The 27,356-nt window shown below is 42.5% G+C and overlaps 2 protein-coding genes across 3 annotated transcripts in view; both read left to right on the forward strand.

Annotated features, from left to right (window-relative positions):
• Positions 1-27,356, forward strand: part of LOC115201841 (uncharacterized) — a 107,628-nt gene that overhangs the window by 59,766 nt on the left and 20,506 nt on the right. The gene's annotated exons all lie outside the window — the stretch shown is intronic.
• LOC115201868 (zinc finger protein 583) lies at positions 16,747-25,412 on the forward strand. Of its 2 annotated transcripts, none has more exons than XM_029765745.1 (4): positions 16,747-17,212; positions 17,475-17,605; positions 18,306-19,447; positions 25,374-25,412. In XM_029765745.1, exons 1-4 carry the CDS (start codon positions 16,954-16,956, stop codon positions 25,378-25,380), a joined length of 1,539 nt encoding a protein of 512 aa, XP_029621605.1. In that variant the 5' UTR covers positions 16,747-16,953; the 3' UTR covers positions 25,381-25,412. The 2 variants fall into 2 exon arrangements, with proteins under 2 accessions (XP_029621605.1, XP_029621606.1); XM_029765746.1 differs by having other exon boundaries at positions 17,481-17,605.

Below are 27,356 nucleotides of genomic sequence, written 5' to 3' on the forward strand. Positions count from 1 at the left end.
GTTGTTCTGCTTCCACGAGCACATCTAATGCTAGCATCAGTAATTCCACATTTGTTGTTAGCCCAGCTAGCATGGACTGACAGTTGTGAATCTGATGCAGCTGAAGAGCTACTGCCCCCTTACAAGAATAGACTGACGAGTTTCAGAAGAAAGTCCTTTGTTTCTGGCCATTTTGAGACTGTAATCGAACCCACAAATGATGATGCTCCAGATACTCAACTAGTATAAAGAAGGCCAATTTTAACAGTTTTCAGCTGTGCTAACATAATTGCAAAAGGGTTTTCTAATGATCAATTAGCCTTTTAAAATTATAAACTTGGATTAGCTAACACAATGTGCCATTGTCACACAGGAGTGATGGTTGCTGATAATGGGCCTCTGTACGCCTGTGTAGATATTCCATAAAAAATCTGCCGTTTCCAGCTACAATAGTAATTTATAACATTAACAATGTCTACACTGTATTTTTGATCAATTTCATGTTACTTTAATGGTCAAAAAAATTGCTTTTCTTTCAAAAACAAGGATATTTTAAGTGACCCCAAACTTTTGAACGGTAGTGTATGTGCAAAAGTGCTATCTCACATCTCAATGAAACGTTCACTCTTGAACAGACATTTAGAAAGAAACATGGCAATTTGAAAAAATAAGCCGCGGGAGTTTTTTGAGCAAGAATTAAGACGACTTTAGAGTAGTAACACGTGTATAAAAGCAACAGATACCATTAATATGAAGGGGCTAGAAGCGTCTTATATGGTGAGCTACAGAGTGGCTAGGACAGGCAAGCCCCATACTATTGTGGAGGACTTAATTCTTCCTGCTGCTGCTGATATGGCTGGGACAATGCTGGGGGGAAAGGCCATAAAAACTATACAGACAATGACTTCATCAAACAACACTGTTTCATGACGCATCAGTGACATGGCAGGAGATGTTTTAAAAGAATTACTGCTTCGCATACAAACGAGTCAACAGATATGGCGGGCCTAGCACAGCTCCTGGTATATGTCCCTAACTTTTATGGGGGGTCAATTAAGGAAGACATCCTCTTCTGCAAACCACTGGAAACCAGGAGAACAGGACAGGATATTTTTAAAGTACTGGACAGCTTTGTGACATCAAATGGACTTTGGTGGTCAAGATGTGTTGGTATTTGTACTGATGGCGCAAAAGCCATGACAGGGAGACATAGTGGAGTAGTAACACGTGTGCAAGCAGTTGCTCCTGATGCCACTTGGGTACACTGCAGCATCCACCGAGAGGCACTTGCTGCCAAGGGAATGCCTGACAGCTTGAAAGACGTTTTGGACACTACAGTGAAAATGGTTAACGTCGTTAAAGCAAGGCCCATGAACTCTCGTATTTTCTGCACTATGCAATGATATGGGCAGCGACCGTGTAACGCATTTACAACATACAGAAGTGCGCTGGTTATCAAGGGGCAAAGTATTGACAAGTTTTTTTAAATTGAGACGAGCTTAAAGAACTTCACTGACCATAATTTTCACTTGTCTGATCGCTTGCATGATGACGAGTTTCGCACACGACTGGCCTATCTGGGTGATGTTTTTTCTCGCCTGAATGATCTGAATCTAGGATTACAGGGACTCTCCGCAACTATATTCAATGTGCGGGACAAAAATGAGGCTATGATTAAGAAGTTGGAGCTCTTCTCTGTCTGCATTAACAAAGACAACACACAGGTCTTTCCATCATTGTATGATTTTTGTGTGCAAATGAATGAAAGCTTACGGATAATGTCAAATGTGATATAGCGAAGCACCTGAGTGAGTTGGGTGCGCAATTACTGTGGTGGAATTATTGTCATTAAAAGGAGAGACTTTTAGATTTCTTCAAAACAATCCAGCTTTATTATTTAATTATTGCAGTAACGGAGCTGGTTGGTAATCACCCCTGGAGGTGATCACTGCGAACTCAACTAGCTGGTTTGAGCCACAGCATTTTATAGCAAAGTCCATCCTCCTTCAGTCTACATGACAAACAACAGATGTATGGAATGGGTCACAAGATTAAGATCTGTATGAAAGAGCCTTATAATTCACAGCAGACAGTATCTGCTGTAAAAACAGTTCTCATTGTGTAGAGACCAGTGTCTGGCCCCCCAACTTCATACTGGAGCCATCTCCACTCACTAGCATGAAAACTGAATACACAGACTGTATGTGGAATGTGGGAAATTATTTAAGACTGAGACTCTCCAATACAACCCAACATTGCAGAGTTATGTGCATCTTTTCAAGCACACCCTTCTCATTAACCTGTGGTGAGTTATTCACAATTTTTGATGAACAAATAAGGTTTTATATGTAAGATGGCTAGGTCAAGAGCAAAATGATTGATTATTATTATATTATTATTATTTGTGCCCTGGTCCTATAAGAGCTCTTTGTCACTTCCCACGAGCCGGATTGTGACAAACTCACACTCATTCTTATGTTTAATAAATGTAGTGTGTGTGTGTGTGTGTGTGTGTGTGTGTGTGTGTGTGTGTGTGTGTGTGTGTGTGTGTGTGCGTGCGTGCGTGCGTGCGTGCGTGCGTGCGTGCGTGCGTGCGTGCGTGCGTGCGTGTGTGTGTGTGTGTGTTGCAGGCTTACAATGATAGCAAAAAACAACATTTGAGAGTGCGCTGACCCTGGTGCTAGAGGGGGTACGCAATTGGATGTTGAATGTTTGAAGGGGTACGGGACAATAAAACATTTGGGAACCACTGCTCTACCGGATGCCCGGTAAGAACAAGGTGGATGCTTCTTCTTTCAGGGTTTTTATTCATTTTCTTCATCACTACCACACATTTGGAACACACACACATTTTGGTTATTTCTAATGGATCTTGGAATAACTTACTCTGAATGACTAGTGTATATAGCCTATTTATATTGCAGATTTATAACGCTTTAACTAATACCGTTTACATGTTGTGCACACTCTTGCCTTATAGAACCACAACAGTTCAACTGCTGTCCATTCCTAATTGTAACCATGACGATCACTTTTAGTCTGTGCTTGTGTGGTAATGTGTGGTTGTGACCAAGAGCCAATAAAACATCTGTCTTGTTCTTGCCGGACAGCCTGTAGTGAGTCAGATCCTTAATCAGCATTAAGTACTAGCGGATGAGGGCATTCACAGCCAACCGCTCAGATTTTTCTTTTCAGACCATTTTTTTTCATGGTCCTTCGTATTGCCTGATACTGACCTGGCTACAGTGAAGATGTTCCAGTATCCAAAAGAGTGTTATCAATATGCGAAGGAAGAAGACACATGTTTTTCTGAGGACTTTTTATTGTGGACATTAACCCGAATACCTGAATGTTGTGCGTGCATCGAAATGTAAGTTGCGTGGGTTCTTATTGGGGGGTTTGACATGCTGGGTAATAATAATAATTACCACTAATTACTTAAAGTTATTTTGATAAGCTCGCAGACATATTTTCTACTATACTACCAAACTGTAATGTAAGTGTGTTGCCAATACTGCTATGCATATTGTCTATATATACACTGAACAAAAATATAAAACGCAACATGCAACAATTTCAAAGATTTTAATGAGTTCCAGTTCATATAAGGAAATCAGTCAATTTAAATACATTCATTAGGCCATAATCTATGGATTTCACATGACTGGGAATACCGATATGCATCTGTTGGTCACAGATACCTTACAAAAAAAGGTAGGGGCGTGGATCAGAAAACCAGTCAATTCCCAGTTAATTCCGGGAAGACCACACTCATACAGCGTGCCAGTGGCTATTGAAGGTGACCATTTGCCCACTGAAGTCTGCTATGATGCCGAACTGCAGTCAGGTCAAGACCCTGGTGAGGACAACGAGCACACAGATGAGCTTCCCCCGAGACAGTTTCTGTAAAAATTATTTGGCTGTGTAAAACCACAGTTTCATCAGCTGTCGTGTTTTTGGTCTCAGACGATCCCGCAGGTGAAGAAGCCAGATGTGGAGGTCCTGGGCTGGTGTGGTTACACGTGGTCTGCGGTTGTGAGGCCGGTTGGACATACTGCAAAATTCTCTAAATCTACGTTGGAGGTAGCTTATGGTACAGAAATTAACATTAAATTATCTGGTAACAGCTCTGGTGGACATTCCTGCAGTCAGCATGCCAATTGCATGCTCCCTGAAAACTTGAGACATCTGTGGCATTGTGTTGTGTGAAAAAACTGCACATTTTAGAGTGGTGTTTTATTGTCCCCAGAACAAGGTGCATCTGTGTAATGATCATGCTGTTTAATCAGCTTCTTGATATGCCACACCTGTCAGGTGGATGGATTATCTTAGTAAAGGAGAAATGCTCACTAACAGGGATGTAAACAAATTTGTTCACAAAATTTGAAAGAAATAAGCTTTTTGTGCGTACGGAAAATTTCTGTGATCTTATTTCAGCTCATGAAACATGGAACCAACACTTAACATGTTGCTTTCATGTTTTTGTTCAGTGTAAGTGCCTGCTACTGCATTGGTTGCACAGGGGGTTATGCACAAGTGTACTGTTATTGCTTGTACTGGTAAATAGAGTGTCGTATGAGCATGCTACCGTGGCGCTTCTCAATGTAGCCACTTACTGTTACTGTTGTGAACTGTAATTTTCGGCTCTGTGGCGCCAGGCAGATCAGACCTTTAACTCAGCAGATTCAGATGACAGCTTCACCAGGCTGAAGAGAGTGCCAGAAATCTTTCTCTTGTCTGTCTTAGTAATTGGTTTCTCTCTCTAGTGTTTATTATTTAGGATAATGTTATACTGCTATGTTAATAGCCCTGTTTATAGTTGTTATAATAGTGTAATGCTATGGTTATTCATTCATGTGTATTTATGCTATTTATATTGCATATTTATAACGCTTTAACTACTGTTCACAAGTTGTGCATATTTTTGCCTTGTAAAACCACAACAGTTCAACTGCTATTCACATCCATTCCTAAATGTAACCATGAAGATCACTTCCTAATGCTTTAAAAGGCTGGTCATTGCTACATCATCATCCCAGACACCATGGAGACACTCTGATTTACATACCGCCCAAGCAACTGCTTGGCATCTGACCGTAAGGCGCTACAGAGGGTAGTGCGTACGGCCCAGTACATCACTGGGGTCGAGCTCCCTGCCATCCAGGACCTTTATACCAAGCGGTGTCAGAGGAAAGCCCTGCTGAACAGTTAGTCAAATGGCTACCCTGACAATTTTTATTGCAGCACGAACATTTCGGGTATGAGCTCTTCTTCAGTAATGATGTCATTACCTAAAGGTTTGGCCTATTTATATACTACTACAAAAACATACAACGAAAAATAACATTCTTCATTCAGGCCTGCTGGGGCAAGAGTGCCCAAGCGGACTATCCAATATGTCTCTCTTTGGAGAAGTAATTTAGCCCCTATCCTACCCTACGTGGCGTTAAGTTTATTTACAGGAGTGCTGTCCTATTTCTGTTCATTGGATTATATACGAGGATCGAGCACTTTGTTTATCTTTCCATATCCTGACTATTTGCATTGACACCTTTTTATTTGCACTGAGTCACTGACTCTCTTGCACCAGCTCTATGTACATTCACTGGACTCTACCCACCCACTGACACATACTACACTGACATTTACTACACTCCAACACACACACACACACACACACACACACAAAACACACTTTTACACTCTTCACATACGCCGCTGGTACTCTGTTTATTATCTGTCCTTATCCAGACTTGTTTACGCTGCTGTGCGTTTTTGTTGCCGATCTTACTTTGCTACCTAACGGTTTTTACTTTTTCATTACCGTATATTTTTACTTTTTACCCTCACTCAACTTTTTTCATTCAACTTTCTTACCCCGGAGGTTTTATCTGGACATGGTTCGTCAGGACTTCAAACAGCCGAAGCTAAGTAACATTAGCATGATGCCTTCTAATTGCAGTCGTTGTACTTATAATATACAGGAGAACGATCGCCTTACGGCAAGGATAGCTGTGCTGCAAGCCCAGCTTCAGACGCAATCGTTAGGCAAGGGTAATTTCAGTGTAGGAAAGGATGAAACAGCGTCTGTGCCACCAGCAAGTACAGATAGTAACGTTAGTATAAGCCCCCTCGCACGGTCCCCGCAGCCGGACAACTTTCTCATGGCTTCTGGAGGGAAACGCTGTAGGAATGCTCAACCGGTGTCGCTTATTCAGCCGACAGAAACTTTCAACCGGTTCTCCCCATTAAGTGAGTCGGAGTCGGAGGCCGAGACTTCTCTGGTCTCTACTCCTCCCGCTGTGGGGTCTGAGACGCCGACGGCTCCCACCGTTAGCTCTGACCAATTGAAAACCATAGTCATTGGCGCTTCCATTACCCGCAGTATTAGACTTAAAACGAATCATCCAGCGATCATACACTGTTTACCAGGGGGCAGGGCTACCGACGTTAAGGCTAATCTAAAGACGGTGCTGGCTAAAGCTAAAACTGGCGAGTGTAGAGAGTATAGAGATATTGTTATCCACGTCGGCACCAACGATGTTAGGATGAAACAGTCAGAGGTCACCAAGCGCAACATAGCTTCAGCTTGTAAATCAGCTAGAAAGATGTGTCGGCATCGATTAATTGTCTCTGGCCCCCTCCCAGTTAGGGGGAGTGATGAGCTCTACAGCAGTCTCACAACTCAATCGCTGGATGAAAACTGTGTTCTGCCCCTCCCAAAAGATAGAATTTGTAGATAATTGGCCCTCTTTCTGGGACTCACCCACAAACAAGACCAAGCCTGGCCTGTTGAGGAGTGACGGACTCCATCCTAGCTGGAGGGGTGCTCTCATCTTATCTACGAACATAGACAGGGCTCTAACTCCTCTAGCTCCAGAATGAAATAGGGTGCAGGCCAGGCAGCAGGCTGTTAGCCAGCCTGCCAGCTTAGTGGAGTTTGCCATTAGCACAGTCAGCGTAGTCAGCTCAGCTTTCCCCATTGAGACCGTGTCTGTGCCTCGATCTAGGTTGGGCAAAATTAAAAATGGCGGTGTTCGCTTTAGTAATCTCACTAGTATAAAGACCTCCTCCATTCCTGCCATTATTGAAAGAGATTGTGATACTTCACATCTCAAAATTGGGTTACTTAATGTTAGATCCCTCACTTCCAAGGCAGTTATAGTCAATGAACTAATCACTGATCATAATCTTGATGTGATTGACCTGACTGAAACATGGCTTAAGCCTGATGAATTTACTGTGTTAAATGAGGCCTCACCCCCTGGTTACACTAGTGACCATACCCCCCGTGCATCCGGCAAAGGCGGAGGTGTTGCTAACATCTACGATAGCAAATTTCAATTTACAAAAAAAAAACAATGACGTTTTCGTCTTTTGAGCTTCTAGTCATGAAATCTATGCAGCCTACTCACTCACTTTTTATAGCTACTGTTTACAGGCTTCCTGGGCCATATGCAGTGTTCCTCACTGAGTTCCCTGAATTCTTATCGGATCTTGTAGTCATAGCAGATAATATTCAAATTTTTGGTGACTTTAACATTCACATGGAAAAGTCCACAGACCCACTCCAAAAGGCTTTCGGAACCATCATCGACTCAGTGGGTTTTGTCCAACATGTCTCTGGACCTACTCACTGCCACAGTCATACTCTGGACCTAGTTTTGTCCCATGGAATAAATGTTGTGGATCTTAATGTTTTTCCTCATAATCCTGGATTATCGGACCACCATTTTATTGCGTTTACAATTGCAACAAATAATCTGCTCAGACCCCAACCAAGGAGCATTAAAAGTCGTGCTATAAATTCTCAGACAACCCAAAGATTCCTTGATGCCCTTCCAGACTCCCTCTGCCTACCCAAGGACGTCAGAGGACAAAAATCAGTTAACCACCTAACCGAGGAACTCAATTTAACCTTGCGCAATACCCTAGATGCAGTTGCACCCCTAAAAATTAAAAACATCTGTCATAAGAAACTAGCTCCCTGGTATACAGAAAATACACGAGCTCTGAAGCAAGCTTCCAGAAAATTGGAACGGAAATGGCGCCACACCAAACTGGAAGTCTTCCGACTAGCTTGGAAAGACAGTACCGTGCAGTATCGAAGAGCCCTCACTGCTGCTCGATCATCCTATTTTTCCAACTTAATTGAGGAAAATAAGAACAATCCGAAATTTCTTTTTGATACTGTCGCAAAGCTAACTAAAAAGCAGCATTCACAAATGGAGGATGGCTTTCACTTCAGCAGTAATACATTTCTGAACTTCTTTGAGGAAAAGATCATGATCATTAGAAAGCAAATTACGGACTCCTCTTTAAATCTGGGTATTCCTCCAAAGCTCCATTGTCCTGAGTCTGCACAACTCTGCCAGGACCTTGGCTCAAGGGAGATACTAAAGTGTTTTAGTACTATATCTCTTGACACAATGATGAAAATAATCATGGCCTCCAAACCCTCAAGCTGCATACTGGACCCTATTCCAACTAAACTACTGAAAGAGCTGCTTCCTGTGCTTGGCCCTCCTATGTTGAACATAATAAACGGTTCTCTATCCACCGGATGTGTACCAAGCTCACTAAAAGTGGCAGTAATAAAGCCTCTCTTGAAAAAGCCGAATCTTGACCCAGAAATTATAAAAAACTATCGGCCTATATCGAATCTTCCATTCCTCTCAAAAATTTTAGAAAAAGCTGTTGCACAGCAACTCACTGCCTTCCTGAAGACAAATAATGTATACGAAACGCTTCAGTCTGGTTTTAGACCCCATCATAGCACTGAGACTGCACTTGTGAAGGTGGTAAATGACCTTTTAATGACGTCAGACCAAGGCTCTGCATCTGTCCTCGTGCTCCTAGATCTTAGTGCCGCTTTTGATACCATCGATCACCACATTCTTTTGGAGAGATTGGAAACCCAAATTGGTCTACATGGACAAGTTCTGGCCTGGTTTAGATCTTATCTGTCGGAAAGATATCAGTTTGTCTCTGTGAATGGTTTGTCCTCTGACAAATCAATTGTAAATTTCGGTGTTCCTCAAGGTTCTGTTTTAGGACCACTATTGTTTTCACTATATATTTTACCTCTTGGGGATGTCATTCGAAAACATAATGTTAAATTTCACTGCTATGCGGACGACACACAGCTGTACATTTCAATGAAACATGGTGAAGCTCCAAAATTGCCCTCGCTAGAAGCCTGTGTTTCAGACATAAGGAAGTGGATGGCTGCAATCTTTCTATTTTTAAACTCGGACAAAACAGAGATGCTTGTTCTAGGTCCCAAGAAACAAAGAGATCTTCTGTTCAATCTGACAATTAATCTGGATGGTTGTACAGTCGTCTCAAATAAAACTGTGAAGGACCTCGGTGTTACTCTGGACCCTGATCTCTCTTTTGAAGAACATATCAAGACTGTTTCAAGGACAGCTTTTTTCCATCTACGTAACATTGCAAAAATCAGAAACTTTCTGTCCAAAAATGACGCAGAAAAATTAATCCATGCTTTTGTTACTTCTAGGCTGGACTACTGCAATGCTCTACTTTCCGGCTACCCGGATAAAGCACTAAACAAACTTCAGTTAGTGCTAAATACGGCAGCTAGAATCCTGACTAGAACCAAAAAATGTGATCATATTACTCCAGTGCTAGCCTCCCTACACTGGCTTCCTGTTAAGGCAAGGGCTGATTTCAAGGTTTTACTGCTAACCTACAAAGCATTACATGGGCTTGCTCCTACCTATCTTTCCGATTTGGTCCTGCCGTACATACCTACACGTACGCTACGGTCACAAGACGCAGGCCTCCTAATTGTCCCTAGAATTTCTAAGCAAACGGCTGGAGGTAGGGCTTTCTCCTATAGAGCTCAATTTTTATGGAATGGTCTGCCTACCCATGTGAGAGACGCAGACTCAATCTCAACCTTTAAGTCTTTACTGAAGACTTATCTCTTCAGTAGGTCCTATGATTAAGTGTAGTCTGGCCCAGGAGTGTGAAGGTGAACGGAAAGGCTGGAGCAACGAACCGCCCTTGCTGTCTCTGCCTTGCCGGTTCCCCTCTTTCCACTGGGATTCTCTGCCTCTAACCCTATTACAGGGGCTGAGTCACTGACTTACTGGTGTTCTTCCATGCTGTCCATGGGAGGGGTGCGTCACTTGAGTGGGTTGAGTCACTGACGTGGTCTTCCTGTCTGGGTTGGCGCCCCCCCCTTGGGTTGTGCCATGGCGGAGATTTTTGTGGGCTATACTCGGCCTTGTCTTCGGACGGTAAGTTGGTGGTTGTAGACATCCCTCTAGTGGTGTGGGGGCTGTGCTTTGGCAAAGTGGGTGGGGTTATATCCTGCCTGTTTGGCCCTGTCCGGGGGTATCATCGGATGGGGCCACAGTGTCTTCTGATCCCTCCTGTCTCAGCCTCCAGTATTTATGCTGCAGTAGTTTATGTGCCGGGGGGCTAGGGTCAGTCTGTTTCATCTGGAGTATTCTCTTGTCTTATCCGGTGTCCTGTGTGAATTTAAATATGCTCTCTCTAATTCTCTCTTTCTTTCTTTCTCTCGGAGGACCTGAGCCCTAGGACCATGCCTCGGGACTACCTGGCATGATGACTCCTTGCTGTCCCCAGTCCACCTGGCCATGCTGCTGCTCCAGTTTCAACTGTTCTGCCTGCGGCTACGGAACCCTGACCTGTTCACCGGACGTGCTTGTTGCACCCTCGACAACTACAATGATTATTATTATTTGACCATGCTGGTCATTTATGAACATTTTAACATCTTGACCATGTTCTGTTATAATATCCACCCGGCACAGCCAGAAGAGGACTGGCCACCCCTCATAGCCTGGTTCCTCTCTAGGTTTCTTCCTAGGTTTTTGGCCTTTCTAGGGAGTTTTTCCTAGGGAGTTTTTCCTAGCCACCGTGCCTCTTTCACATGCATTGCTTGCTGTTTGGGGTTTTAGGCTGGGTTTCTGTACAGCACTTTGAGATTTCAGCTGATATACGAAGGGCTATATAAATACATTTGATTTGATTTGATTTGATCCATCTAGCCAAGTCCCTTTTACCCCTACCTACATATTACCTCAACTACCTCATATCCCTGCACATTGACTCAGTACCGGTACTCCTTGTATATAGTCTCGCTGTTATTTTATTGTGTTACCATTTTCTTTTTTTCAAAATGTTCTCCATTTTTATCTCTGCATTGTTGGGAAAGGGCTCGCAAGTAAGCGTATCACAGTAAAGTCTACACCTGTTGTATTCGGCACGTGACAAATAAAATGTTATTTGATTTATGTAAAGGGTTGTTTATTCTACATGGACCTGATACTACATTTGAAAGTTATCGAAACACTTAGTTTAGAATATCTTGTTACTCATTTTGTATTTATTCCATATACTTTTTATATGATTCTCTCTGCAATGTTGGGAAGGGCCTGTAAGTAAGCATTTCACAAACATGTTTTTATTAAATGTTTTGATCTACATACATTTAGCAATTCCCCTTTAAATGTATTTATTTATTTTTATTTTATTTCACCTTTATTTAGCCAGGTAGGCAAGTTGAGAACAAGTTCTCATTTACAATTGCGACCTGGCCAAGATAAAGCAAAGCAGTTCGACAACATACAAAAACACAGAGTTACACATGGAGTAAAACAACATACAGTAGACAAAAATAAGACTATATACAATGTGAGCAAATGATGTGAGATAAGGGAGGTAAAGGCAAAAAAGGCCATGGTGGCAAAGTAAATAAAGTATAGCAAGTAAAACACTGGAATGGTAGATTTATAATTTGAAGAAAGTTCAAAGTTAAAATATAAATAATATGGTGCAAAGGAGCAAAATAATAAATAAAATAAATAAATACAGTAGGGGAAGAGGTAGTAGTTTGGGCTAAATTATAGATGGGCTATGTACAGGTGCAGTGATCTGGGAGCTGCTCTGGTAGCTGGTGCTTAAAGCTAGTGAGGGAGATAAGTGTTTCCAGTTTCAGAGATTTTTGTAGTTCGTTCCAGTCATTGGCAGCAGAGAACTGGAAGGAGAGATGACCAAAGGAGGAGTTGGCTTTAGGGGTGACCAGAGAGATATACCTGCTGGAGCCGTGCTACAGGTGGGTGCTGCTATGGTGACCAGTGAGCGGAGATAAGGGGTCTCTTTACCTAGCAGGGTCTTGTAGATGACCTGGAGCCAATGTGTTTGGCGACGATTATGAAGCGAAGGCCAGCCAACGAGAGCGTACAGGTCGCAGTGGTGGGTAGTATATGGGGCTTTGGTGACAAAACGGATGGCACTGTGATAGACTGCATCCAGCTTGTTGAGTAGGGTATTGGAGGCTATTTTGTAAATGACATCGCCAAAGTTGAGGATTGGTAGGATGGTCAGTTTTACGAGGGTATGTTTGGCAGCATGAGTGAAGGATGTTTTGTTGCGAAATAGGAAGCCAATTCTAGATTTAACTTTGGATTGGAGATGATTGATGTGAGTCTGGAAGGAGAGTTTACAGTCTAACCAGACACCTAGGTATTTGTAGTTGTCCACAAATTCTAAGTCAGAACCGTCCAGAGAAGTGATGCTGGACATGCGGGCAAGTGCAGGCAGCGATCGGTTGAAGAGCATGCATTTAGTTTTACTTGTATTTAAGAGCAGTTGGAGACCACGGAAGGAGAGTTGTATGGCATTGAAGCTCGTCTGGAGGGTTGTTAACACAGTGTCCAAAGAAGGGCCAGAAGTATACAGAATGGTGTCGTCTGCGTTGAGGTGGATCAGAGATTCACCAGCAGCAAGAGCGACATCATTGATGTATACAGAGAAAAGAGTTGGCCCAAGAATTGAACCCTGTGGTACCCCCATAGAGACTGCCAGAGGTCCGGACTGCAGGCCCTCCGATTTGACACACTGAACTCTATCAGAGAAGTAGTTGGTGAACCAGGCGACGCAATCGTTTGAGAAACCAAGGCTACTGAGTCTGCCGATGAGGATGTGGTGATTAACAGAGTCAATGTCATTGTTGTCTGCAGAATCAATCAACGAAATGTATTTATAAAGCCGTTTTTACATCAACAGATGTGTCACGTCCTGACCATAGAGAGCCATTGTTTCTCTATGGTGAAGTAGGTCAGGGCGTGACTGGGGCGTATTCTAGTTTATTATTTCTATGTGGGGTTCTAGTTTATTATGTCTATGTTGGTGATTTGTATGATTCCCAATTAGAGGCAGCTGGGAATTGTTGTCTCTAATTGGGGATCATATTTAAGACGCATTTTTTCCACCTGTGTTTTATGGGATATTGTTTTGAGTTAGTGCACGTATTACCTCTGTAGTCACGGTTCGTTGTTTCTTTATTTGTTTTGTTCTATGTTTTCACTTTAATAAATAATGTGGAACGCTACTCACGCTGCGCCTTGGTCCAATTATTACGACGATCGTGACAGAATATCCCATCAAACCATGACCAAGCAGCGTGTTCACCAGGTGAAGGATTTCTGGACATCGGAAGGAGGTAATGGAGGACAGCGACGAAGACAGGGTTCGCGGCTACAGAAAGCCCACGGACAACCCAAGTTTTTTTTTGCGGGGGGGGGGGGGGGCACATGGAGCTGGCAGAGGGAAGAGCCAGAGACTGTCAGGAAGGCAATGGCGAAGTTGGGAGAGCGTGAGATGAGAGAGATGTTGTGCAAGTGTGTTCTGCTCAACATCCGACCAGAGGCTCCGGTTAGCAGTCTGGTGCAACCTGTGCCGGTTCCACGCTTCTGGCCTCAAGTGCGCCTCTCCAGTCCGGTATGTCATGTGTCTCCTCCTCGCACTCTCCCTGAAGTGCGTGTCCCCAGTCCTGTGCCTGCTCCTCGCACTCTCCCTCAAGTGCGCCTTCCCAGTCCGGTACGTCCTGTGCCTGCTCCTCGCACTCACCATGCGAAGTGTATCATCGAACCGGTACCATTGATGCCGGTTCTACGCACCAGGTCTCCAGTATGCCTCCACAGCCCAGTGCGTCCTGTGCCAGCTCCCCGCACTTGCCGTGCGAGGTGTGTCATTGAACCGGTACCATTAATGCCGGTTCTACGCACCAGGTCTCCAGTGTGCCTCCACAGCCCAGTGCGTCCTGTGCCAGCTCCACGCACCAGGCCTCCAGTGCGCCTTCCCAGTCCAGAGCTTCCGGCGACGGTCCCCCGGTCCGGAACCTCCTGAGACGGCTTCCCGGTCCAGAACCTCCTGAGATGGCTTCCCGGTCCGGAACCTCCTGAGATGGCTTCCCGGTCCGGAACCTCCTGAGATGGTCCACGGTCCGGAGCTTCCAGGCAAGGCGTCCAGTTCTGCTCCAGGGCAGGAGCCTCCCTCTGCGCCGATGCCCAGTCCAGGCACGGTGTCCAGTCCAGCTCCAAGGCCAGAGCCTTCCTCTGCGCCGATGCCCAGTCCAAGCACGGTGTCCAGTCCCGCTCCATGGCCGGAGTCTTCTTCTGCGCCGGTGCTCAGTCTAGATACGACGTCCAGTCCCGTTCCATGGCAGGAGTCTTCCTCTGCACCGATGTCCGGGCCGGTGTCCAGTCCCGCTCCATGGCAGGAGTCTTCCTCGGCATCGAGATCCAGTCCAGGCACAGTGTTCTGCCTGGGTCCATGGCTGGATCCGCGGGATGAACGGTTTCTTCGGCCCACACCAGAGCCACCACCTAAGATGGTGGATCCGCGAGCTGAGCGGGTTCTTCTTCCCGCACCAGAGCCACCACCGACACTAATCACCCGCCTACCCTCCCTATTTGGTTTCAGGTTTTGCGGGGGGGGGGGGGGTGTACTGTCACGCCCTGACCATAGAGAGCCATTGTTTCTCTATGGTGAAGTAGGTCAGGGCGTGACTGGGGGGTGTTGTAGTTTATTATTTCTATGTGGGGTTCTAGTTTATTTGTATGATTCCCAATTAGAGGCAGCTGGGAATCGTTGTCTCTAATTGGGGATCATATTTAAGATGCATTTTTTCCACCTGTGTTTTATGGGATATTGTTTTGAGTTAGTGCACGTAGCACCTCTGTAGTCACGGTTCGTTGTTTCTTTATTTGTTTTGTTCTAATTTTTCACTTTAATAAATAATGTGGAACGCTACTCACGCTGCGCCTTGGTCCAATTATTACGACGATCGTGACAGATGTCATAAAGTGCTATACAGATGCATTTGGAATAATGGATTAACAGATTTTAGTGTTGAATATTCCTGGGTAGAATGTTGCATTTAGGAATTGTATATAAACCTAAAAAGTCTTAAATATTGTTTGTACTGTGTAGGCTATATGAAGTTCACAAATGCCTATTTATATTTCTAGATTTCATGCCTATTAATGCAGTTTAACAAGTTCATGCAGATTTTTAGGTGAGACGTGTATGTGTGATATTCATATGGTGTATTTAACACATCACAAAATGGGACTTTTCATTCTAAGACTTAAATTGAGACTCTTTGGTATTCATCATCTGATCTCACCCTATTCTGCATACACCCGACAACCATTATAGACTTACTAAATGTACCTACACATATCCACACATTAACAAACACTTACTGTACACATAAATAGTCAGGTTTGTCTGATCACCTTTGACTTATCATAGTTGACTCATATTTACCCACAACATCATATTTATGTCCACCATGATAGTTTAACAACAATGAAGTTATTCTGTAACAGTATAGTACTCAAAAGTAGTGGGGATGGGTAAACACTCCATGTTGAAAGTGTGGTTATCTGTGTGTACGTACCTGAGGGAGTGTTGTTCTGTGTAATCTATATCACCTGACTCTTCCTGGGGGAAGAGGTGCTTCTGGTGAAGGAGGGGAATGAGGAGGGTCTGGGGAACCCTGAGAGGACCATGGTCATGGAGGACAACCAGACTACACCTCCCCCTGAACCCACAGAGGAACCAGCTGAGCATCACAGGACCACACACAGTCTCACTGAGGTGAGTCCACTGTGAACTCAAAATCAAATCAAATTTAATTTGTCACATGCTAGTAGGTGTAGACTAATAGAGAAAAAACTCTGAGCAGGAGTGCCTTTAGATAATAATAAATAAGACTATGCAGACAGATGGGAACCTGATCCTAGATCAGCACTTTTACTCTGAGATACTTTGTGGATACCAGGTCGTGATTAAATGTGTCTTAAGTCTGTACATGCCTTTGAATGATCAAACCATTAAAGAGTGTCAAGTAATCAAATCAACTAACATGTTTGCATAGTACTCATAGCAATCCCTCATTGCACAATCAGAAGATGATCCATAGCCGGGTGCTCATATCATTCTTGATCAAACATCCTCTCAATCTGTATCTCTCACAGCACTTCTACTCTGAGGATGGAGGATGGGAAGCCTGATCTGCTGCTGGTCAAAGAGGAGACAATAGAAGACGGACCAGAGAGCATTGACCTGCTGAGTGGACTAAAGATGGGGGAACAAGGTCAGGTAGAATTAGCCTACATTCAGTAATATATCTTCAATGGGAGTAGTGATGCACCTGCCTATATTTTTTTCTTACTGTTCTTCATTCATAAAATGAAATCAATACAACTTTAGTACTAGTGGGTGCGGGCATTCATAGCCGACCGCTCAGACGAGTTCCAGCTAGTCATTTTTTCTGTTCTGAGCTTGAAAGATACTGATTATGAATAGGAGATTTGATGTCTAATGTAAAATTCAAAGAACAGCACGCACATCCTTTTCATTTAGCCACACCCTTTGAGCTATGGCGCCAACCAATAACATCCTTTCTCTTCAGTGTAAACGGAAGTAAACCATGACCAATAACTATTTCCACGTTAGCGTTTTTCTTGTTGTTATTTAGACGTTTATTAACACCACGGAATTCAAAATATGACTAAATTTAACTGCACAGCATCACATACTTACCCCATGTAGTCTTTAATTTGCGTTGGAGACGACTTGGTTGATAGATAGTATATAGGTGACGCTAGCTAGCTGCTAAGGTTAGCTATGGCTAACTGTATGGTTTTCCACACTCAAATAGCCTCCATCATGGAGGTGCTAGCGAATGCAGCCGTGGCAGAGATCTGTAAACTCGTAGACGACGACTATGCAGTGTTTCGTTTGGAAATAACTCAAAGCCAGAAGGAAAACAGGGCATTGCGGAGGAAATTACAGCTACAAGAACTGAAGGTGGCACGGGAGCGCGTCCTCGCCAGTCGTCCCAGTAGTGTCAAGATCCTCGACCGATACAGAGGAATGGCAAGAGGTACAATTTGCAGAAGGCCCTGATTACTTATCTAACTTGCGCAAAGACACAATATCATATTCTAACCAGATTCTTGATTTACTGCATTTCCTATGATTTACTCAATGAAAACAATATGATGCATGGAACATAATACATAGATCAATAAACAGTAGGCCTATATCAATAACTTATGAGAAGTGTTACATTACATTCACTATATAGTGTTGAGCATTGACAGTAGCTAACCTAACCACCTCTTTTCCCCCAATCACTCTCTCAGGTGAAGGACATCTCACTGGAGGCCACAGGAGCTTTGTGAAGCCAGCAGGACACAATACATGGAGAGTTGACCAACCAATCATTGTTGATGAGGGAAGTGGAACCTCAACCCAGCACGTTATTGTGATAGAGGTTAGTGAAATAATGTTGAATTGAAAATGAGTAAATGAAATGTGGCCTGTTTATTTCAGAAAGGCTCCCCTCAGCTATTCACTTGCTTACATGTACATCCTCATGTATCTGCCATAAGCAGGCACGTGCACAGATAGGGCTCTACCTGTGCAGAGCACATGCCCCTTTGCCCTTCCAGTCTCCAAAATGCCCTTTTGGGTACGGAGCTTGCGCACGCCCGGTTGCTTCTATTTCCAAGTCTGCCCTGTACGGAGATTGCTATTAAATATCAACAGTGCCACAGCAGCATAACATTTTATTAACACTTGATCACACATGATTTAGCCTACATCATCGTCAATATTCGGTCTGGTTGGCTGATACTAGCAGCTGAGAGAGGCAGAAATACAGAGGTAAATCCCAATCAGTAAAATGAATCGAGGTAGCTAACTAGCAGATTTACATCAATAATCAGCTGATAGCCCAACCTCTTTTCCCAATGCCAGTCATCTCTTTAGGATTTACTGTAACTAGCTTTCTTACAATTTGTGATGAGTAAGTGAGTTGTTGCAGAAATAAATAGGCTTATTTATTTTAGCTACAGAGGCATTTTGTGGGGTCTGTGCACAGCCCTGTCCATAAGGGAGCTTGTGAGACTTCCTTATGACATTTTAATCTAATTCAACTCATGTAACAATAATAGCCTCTCCTATTGTGTCAGTCTGCAGATACAGAGGCTGCAGGTCCTGGAGTCAAGCAGGAGAGGTCTGAAGGAGAGAAGGATCCACAACACAGCAGCGACATCCAGACTGGAGCGCCCCATATAGTCACGGAGGACCCCACCACCACCCCAGCGCAGCCCAGGGACATCAGTAGAACGCCGAACGCCGTCCTCAAGTCTGAGACAGAGACTTTAACGAGGCTGAGGAGACTGGGCTGTCCTCCTACTCCCCGCTCAGAGTATTTACTTTACGGTAACCCGAGCCATAGGACGCTTCTGTCCCATCAGGATTCAGGTGACACGTTACAGACTGGCAATGATCCGACCTGTTCATATGCTACAGAGATGATACCTGGTGACGTGCCTGTGGGCTTAGATACTAATCCAATAAGAGGGGACTGGAACCAGTACAGTAGTAGTGTATACTCTGAAGGGTTCCTAGATAAGAAAGGGGATGGTCTGGTTGTAGATGAGGTGACTGTGAAAGAGGAGTGTGACGATCCTCTGACATGGAATGCAGATCAGACTCACTTAGGAGAAGGACACTCGCAGGGCAACACTAGTGACTTTTTAGACTACAGGGAAAGCTTAGAGCCAAATCCAAATATCGCAACCCACTCCCCTTTACACGCGCTCAGGGATCGCGACCCAGTGTCCACGTCGATGGCACCTTCCGATTCGCACGGCCGCATCCTTTTCGATCAGGTATTGAACTCAAACGACAAGGCTAGAGTCCAGGCTGGGGAAGGGGGAGCAACATCAGGCGGTACTAAAGAGAAACGGTTCTTCTGCATGTTCTGTAACAAAGGCTTCAACTGCCCCCAGAAGGTGGAGATCCACCAGAGGGTCCACGTAGGGGTGAAACCCTTCAGCTGTAGCCAGTGTCAAATGCGCTTCTCCCAGGCTTGGAACCTGAAGATCCACCAGAGGGTCCACACAGGGGAGAAACCCTACAGCTGTAGCCAGTGTCACATGAGCTTTGCCCAGACTTGCAACCTTAAGAGGCATCAGAGGGTCCACACAGGGGAGAAACCCTACAGCTGCCCCCAGTGTGAGAAGAGGTTCTCCCACCAGCACCAACTGAAGATGCACCTAAAGGTCCACACGGGAGAGAGGGCCCAGTATTACCCCCCTGAATCACGGTAACTAGGCTACTCCAAAACTGCCTTCTGTAAATGAATGGCTCTGATGGGCATTAGAAGCCTGTCAAACTTGCTAATAGCCTGATACTCAGCGCTCTAGTTAAAATTATAAAGTGTTGCATTCTGAAAACGCAGGTGTATTGACCATGACATTCAATTTCATGTTCCACATTTTTATATTTAAATAGACTCGCTGCTATTATCCGAAACGTCTCATCCATCCTCCAAACCTTGCTCTCTCTCTCTCTGGGCTCTGAATGAGTGGGAGAGGAGAGTAAAATGCATTGTGATTGCAACATTTCAAATTGCAATTGTGAAAAAATGACAGTTTAATAGGCCTACTGTTGTGACTGTTGGAGAGAGGAGGGTCTCAGCTTTCTGTAGGTATTACATTTACTTCTCAACTCTCAATATGGACTGCTGGAGCAGTGTTTTTTAACCAAAGTATCTGGTAGGCTATGGCTTTGGGATATAGCTTATACGGAACGGTGCGCAGGAAGCGCACATCTGCCATTTGCAGTGATTGCGTAAGCCTATAGACATCATTGGGTATGCTGCGAAGTTTAAGACATTACATTAACTGTTAGATTAATCAATTACGCAGCTAACTAGCGGCATATTATATTTAGCAGTCTAGCTGATGCATAATAGGGGGAATTCTGACCAGAGTTAAGCGCACGTAAATGGAACGCAATTCCCTTAAGTTTGAGAATAGCATCTAGATCTATTTGACCTAATAATCGCTGGAGATGAATGTGAAACCAGTCATATGGCAGTACTGAAGCACATCTACATATCAACTTTCCCACAGAAAAGTTTATGAAATGTTGTGCCATTATGCAGAATTTAAGTTGTACAGCCTTTTAACTTTCAGAGAGGGGCACTCTCTAATGTCTTAATTATAGGCTAGCCTGACCATTTGCTTCCTCTGTAAACACTGTCATGGCCGTGTGCTTGTTGCTGAGGATCATTAGTAACAGTTGATCATGTAAAAAAAAAAAGTAGGCTAATTAAGTTAATTAAAGCATTGTTTTCTTACTTTTGTGCGGTTTATGCGCTCCAGTCAATTTTTTTCCACAGGTGCTTAGGGTTCATGAAAATGTAGCCTACCTAAAAATAGCTGTGTCGTTATTCAAAATGTTAATTGTAGGCCTATGTCCGCATATTTTTTTTTGGGGGGGGGGCTGCTATAGGCTTCCGAGCGCCGAACCTACCAAGTTGATTTATGCACTATAGAATGTTTTAATTATATGCCCAGACTTTTCTGTTTATTTTTTATTTTTACAGTTTATAATGTTAAATATTATCCATTAAATCGGGAGCCACTGCCAGTAATACCCACATTCATTTGTAACTGTCACTTTAGTGTTAGTTTCTTTCAATTTGTAGCCTACATTTCACATCCTTCCATTGCCATTCTATTGACCTTTCTTTCCTCTGTCACGTCCTTGTAAATTGTTCCTGAGTCGCTAGCATTAGTGGCTCATATCAGGCTTACGTTCTGCAATAATTTGGGACATGTAGCCTATTTAAATCATTATGGAACTGAGTCCACACTTAGCAGTTTAAACCTGGTGCACGGTTCATGATTACTGGATCAGTCATTAGGCTACAAATCCATGATTAGTAAGGGATAATGTATTTATAGGAATATTCTTGAACCCCTATTGTACAATTTTTCTCACCTTCCAATATCTCATAGATTGAACTTGAATATGGCAACTTTCAGGATCAATATTTTGCGTGTAAAGGCTTTCCAAACCTGTTTTTTTGTGATTCATAAATACTTTCCTTACCCTAAATAATCTACAAGATTGGTGCTGAAACGGAGGTGAATATGCATACATTTAGATGGCTTTCTTTCAGTGATCCCTAATATTCTGAACCCGTTCTCTCAATATATTCTAGTGAGTCTGTTGACAAAGTTCTAACTAAAAAGGTACAGCGTATTTAAAGGGATGGCTTAAGATAAATGTACTGAAAACCCTATTGAATGGAAACTCAACGAGAAAATCTGTTGGCCGGCAAGTGGGAGGGTTTTCAGCAGTTGAATGAAGTGTATTTAGACCGTGCAAGGTAACCGCACCTGCAGAGTGCATTACGCGACTGAATAAGGTAACTCTGAATACCAAATACTGACACCGACAGCATCATTGCGTTTTGGTACATCAGAAGTACATTCATTTCCAATGGAATGCTGCGTTTGCCTTGCAGTTTCAGTGCGTTCTGTGTGGTACACACCAATGTATACATCAAATTGTATGCTAGACTTCACAGAAATAGTAGGAAAAGGTGAACGTTGAAGTTTTGATGCACACATCCACCAAACATGTTGGATTACGTATTGAAAAATGTTTGACTGCTGAATGTATTACGCAGCGTTGATGTAATTAGCTGTCGGTCTGATTTGAGGTTTCAGAAGTGCATAGGAAACTCGTACATTTCCTAAGTCTGAATCTGCCCCTTTGAGTTTCCACTTCATCAGATGGTGAATTAGACCAAATCCATTTGTTACATATTTTATCAATAAGATGTCCCTACTGTTGGTGAGTGCATCTGTCATTTCAACTGAACATTGTGGTTACATTAATGAAGAATGAAATCAAATAAATCGTATTCATTATGAATGAATGATGCGTGTCAGGAGCTTTTCATTTTCCCAACACACCTATTATAGCGGTCTTATTTCATTAACACTGTCCAGTACAAGCATATTAAGGCAGTACAAGCATATTAAGGCAGTACAAGCATATTAAGGCAATACAACCAACGGCAATTTGAATGCACAGAATAAGAGACTAATGAACAGTGTACACAGTCTAGGCAAGAAACTGAGCGCATTACCTTTTTTTGCGACTTTGAAATCATCAGACAATGGTTGCATCATGCAGCCAATATGTTTTGATTTGTAAGAGGTTTGTATCACAACTAAAGTAGCCAAATAACTCAAAATGAAGTGTATAGGACCTGTTTTAAATGATCACTTTTTACATTCCACACAGAATAGCCCCTCCATGTGCGCACTGGCTAGGCAATCATTAGATAAAAATATCCTTTCTATTTTATTCAGCTATGTTCATTTATTCTTCTTACTATAAAGTTATATAATATACACTACCGGTCAAAAGTTTAACACCTACTCGTTCAAGGTTTGTTATTTAATTTGTTTTACTATTTTCTACGTTGTAGAATAATAGTGAAGACATCAAAACTATGAAATAAGACATATGGAATCATGTAGTAAACCAAAGAAGTGTTAAACAAATCAAAATATATTTTAGATTCTTCAAAGTAGCCACCCTTTGCCTTGATGCCAGCTTTGCACACTCTTGGCATTCTCTCAAGCAGCTTCATGAGGTAGTCACCTGGAATGCATTTCAATTAACAGGTGTGCCTTGTTAAAAGTTAATGTGTGTAAGTTATTTCCTTCTTAATGTGTTTGAGCCAATCAGTTGTGTTGTGACAAGGTTGGAGTGGTATACAGAAGATTGCCTTATTTGGTAAAGGACCAAGTCCATATTATGGCAAAACAGCTCAAATAAGCAAAGAGAAACGACAGTCCATCATTACTTTAAGACATGAAGGTCAGTCAATCTGGAAAATTTGAAGAACATTTAAAGTTCCTTCAAGTACAGTCGCAAAAACCATCAAGCGCTATGATGAAACTGGCTCTCGTGAGGACCACCACAGGAATGGAAGACCCAGAGTTACCTCTGTTGCAGAGGATAAGTTCATTAGAGTTAACTGCACTTCAGATTGCAGCCCAAATAAATGCTTCACAGAGTTCAAGTAATCAACACATCTCAACATCAACTGTTCAGAGGAGACTGCGTGAATCAGGCCTTCATGGTCGAATTGCTGCCAATAAACCACTACTAAAGGACACCAATAAGAAGAAGAGACTTGCTAGGGCCAAGAAACATGAGCAATGGACATTAGACCGGTGGAAATCTGTCCTTTGGTCTAATGAGTCCAAATTGGAGATTTTTGGTTCCAACCACTGTGTCGTTGTGAGACGCAGAGTAGGTGAACGAGTGATCTTCGCATGTGTGTTTCCCACCATGAAGCATGGAAGAGGAAGTGTGGGGGGTGCTTTGCTTGTGACACTGTCAGGGATTTATTCAGAATTCATGGCACACTTAACCAACATGGCTACCACCGCATTCTGCAACGATACACCATCCTATCTGGTTTGCGCTTAGTGGGATTATCATTTGTTTTTCAACAGGACAATGAACCAAAACACACCTCCAGGTTATGTAAGGGCTATTTGACCAAGAAGGAGAGTGATGGAGTGCTGCATCAGATGACCTGTCCTCCACAATCTCCCGACCTCAACCCAATTGATATCATTTGGGATGAGTTGGACTGCAGAATGAAGGAAAATCATCCAACAGGTGCTCAGTATATGTGGGAACTCCTTCAAGACTGTTGGAAAATAATTCCTCGTGAAGCTGGTTGAGAGAATGCCAAGAGTGTGCAAAGCTGTCAAGGCAAAGGGTGGCTACTTTGAAGAATCTAAATCTAAAATATATTTTGATTTGTTTAACACTTTTTTGGTTACTACCTGATTCCATATGTTTTTTTTTAATAGTTTTAATGTCTTCACTATTATTCTATAATGTAGAACATAGTAAAAATAAAGAAAAACACTAGAATGAGTAGGTGTATCTAAACTTTTGACTGGTACTGTATATCGTGAATCGGTTTGGAAAAAATAGAGATATGATTTTTAGACCATATCGCCCAGCCCTGGTCCTGTTGGTTGCAGACTTGGTGCACTGGTACCGCTTGCCATGCGCAGTGGTGTGAAGTACTTAAGTAAAAGTACTTTATAGTACTTCTTAAGTCGTTTTTTTGGGGTATCTGTACTTTAATATTTATATTTTTACTTCACTACATTCCTAAAGAAAATAATTTACTTTTTACTGCGTACATTTTACCTGACACCCAAAAGTACTCGTTACATTTTGAATGCTTAGCAGGACAGGAAAATGGTCCAATTCACACATTTATCAAGACAACACATGGTCATCCATTCTGCCTCTGATCTGGCGGACTCACTAAACACAAATGCATCTTTCGTAAATTATGTCTGAGTGTTGGAGTGTGCCCCTGGCTATTCATACATTTTAAAAACCAAGAAAATGGTGGTCTGCTTTGCTTAGAAGAAGGAATTTGAAATGATTTATACTTCTACTTTACTTTTGATACTTAAGTATATTTTAGCAATTACATTTACTTTTGATACTTAAGTATATTTGGAACCAAATACTTTTAGACTTTTACTCAAGGAGTATTTTACTGTGTGACTTTCACTTTTACTTGAGCAACATTCTATTAAGGTATTTATACTTTTACTCAAGTATGACAATTGGGTACTTTTTCCACCACTGGCCGTTTGGCAGCAGAGAGAACTGTCAATGGCTTGGGTGGCTGGAGTGTTTGAAAAGTTTCTGGACCTTTCCCTGACACCACCTGGTATAGAGGTCCTGGATGGCAGCGAGCTCGGCCCCAGTGATATACAGCTGTAGAACTTTTTTAGGATCTGAGGGCCTCCTAAAAATCTTTTCAGCCTCATGGGGGGAAGAGGCGCTGTCATGCCCGCTTCACAACTGTGTGGGTGTGTGTGGACCATGTTAATTCCTTAGTTTCTTAGATCAGCACTCCTAATCTGAGACTCTTTGTGGATACGGGCCCAGGTCTTGATAAATGTTGTCTTAAGTGTAAGGACCATGCATTTGAATGATCAAACCATTAAAAGAGTGTCTAGTAATCAACTAACACGTTTTTATAGTATCAAATCAACTAATTTTTGCGTAGTACACATAGCAATACTTAATTTCACAAACAGAAGTTGCTCCATAGCAGGGTGCTGATATCAGATTTCTGGATCCAACATCCTCTCACTCTGTATCTCTTACAGTCAGTAGACATGGAGGATGGGAAGCCTGATCTGCTGCTAGTCAAAGAGGAGACAATAGAAGATGAACCAGAGAGCATTGATCTGCTGAGTGGACTAAAGATGGGGGAGCAAGGTAAGAGAGAAATACATATAGCCCATATAGTCTTCCGATGCTCGTTCCCCCTCATAGCACCAGTTTCAATCCAAGTACCAATACCGTTCCGCAAACTCCAGGCTGTGCTATGGTGAGATGACTTGAAAATAAAGCATATGCAGAAAAACAACCTAATCTCATACCTACTGTAAAATATGATGATGGATCTTTGATGTTATGGGGCTAATTTGCTTCCACTGGTCCTGGGGCCCTTGTTAAGGTCCACGGAATCATGAACTTTACTTAGTACCAGGACATTTTAGCCAAAAACATGGTTGCAACTGCCAGGAGGCTGAAACTTGCCCGCAAGTGGATCTTCCAGCAAGATAATAACCCCAAGCACACATCAAATTCCACAAAGAAATAGTTAATTGACCACAAAATCAACATTTTGCAATGTCCATCTCAGTCTCCCGACCATTGAAAACCTATAGTTTAATTGAAGAAGGCAGTCCATAAGCGCAGACGAAGGATTTCAAGGATCTGGAAAGATTATGTATGGAATGGTCTAAGATCCCTCCCAATGTGTTCTCCAATCTCATAAAACATTCTAGAAAAAGGCTGTGTCATTGTCCTTGCAAGGGGAGGGTGCTGGAGTATTGAAAACAGTTTTTTTATTTATTTTTTATTGTCTTTTTCATTCTCTGAACAGTTGTGTTACTATAAAACCACTCAGGGATTTCACCATGAGGCCAATGGGGATTTTAAAACAGTTACAGAGTTAAATGGCTGTGATAGGAGATAACTGAGGACGGATCAACAACATTGTAGTTACTCCACAATATTAACATAAATGACAGTGAAAAGAAGTTAGCTTGTACAGAATAAAACATATTCCAAAACATGTATCCTGTTTGCAATAGGCACTCAAGTAATACTGAAAGAAATATGGCAAATTAATGCATTTTTTGTCCTGAATACAAAACAGTATGTTTGGGGCAAATCCAACACATCACTGAGTACCACTCTTTATATTTTCAAGCATGGTGGTGGCTGCATCATGTTATGGGCATGCTTGTCATCAGCAAGGACTAAGGAGTTTTTTAGGATACAAATTAACAGAATAGAGCTAACCACAGGCAAAATCCTAGAGGAAAACTTGATTTAGTCTGCTTTACAACAGACACTGGGAGACAAATTCACCGTTCTGCAGGACAATTACCTAAATCACAAGGCCAACTATACACTGGAGTTGCTTACCAAAAAGACATGAAATGTTTTGACTTAAATCAGCTTGAAAATCTATGGCAAGACTTGACAATGGCTATCTAGCAATGATCAACAACCAACTTGATAGAGCTTGAAGAATTTAAAAAAAGAATGATGAGCAAGTATTTTACAATCGTGGTGTGCAAAGTTCTTAGAGATTTACCCAGAAAGACTCAAGGCTGTGAGGTGATTCTACCATGTATTGACTCAGGGGGTTGAATACTTATCTAATCAAGATATATTATTATTTATTTTCCATTTATTTAAAAAAGTTAGCATTTTTATTCCACTTTGACAAAGTATTTTGTGTAGATCTTTGACAAAAAATGATGATTAAATCCATTTTAATCCCACTTTGCAACGCCAAAAAATTGTAAAAAGTCAAGGAGTGTGAATACTTTATGAAGGCACTGTAGCTCAATATTTGAATTATTAATTGTAGTATTTTTTGCTAATCTTAATCAAGGGTGATAATAATTATGGAGGTGACTGTACATATACAGAACATAATATAGGGCCCTCAAACTCAAGTCTGGACCTCGAAGCCAGTTCCAATGTGCTTTTTCATTGTTACCCTCTAAATCAGGGACTAATTTAGACCTGGGACACCAAGTGTGTGCAATTAATTATCAGGTGGAACA

This window comes from Salmo trutta, chromosome 11 (genome assembly GCF_901001165.1).
Source record: "Salmo trutta chromosome 11, fSalTru1.1, whole genome shotgun sequence".
NCBI lineage: Eukaryota > Metazoa > Chordata > Actinopteri > Salmoniformes > Salmonidae > Salmo > Salmo trutta.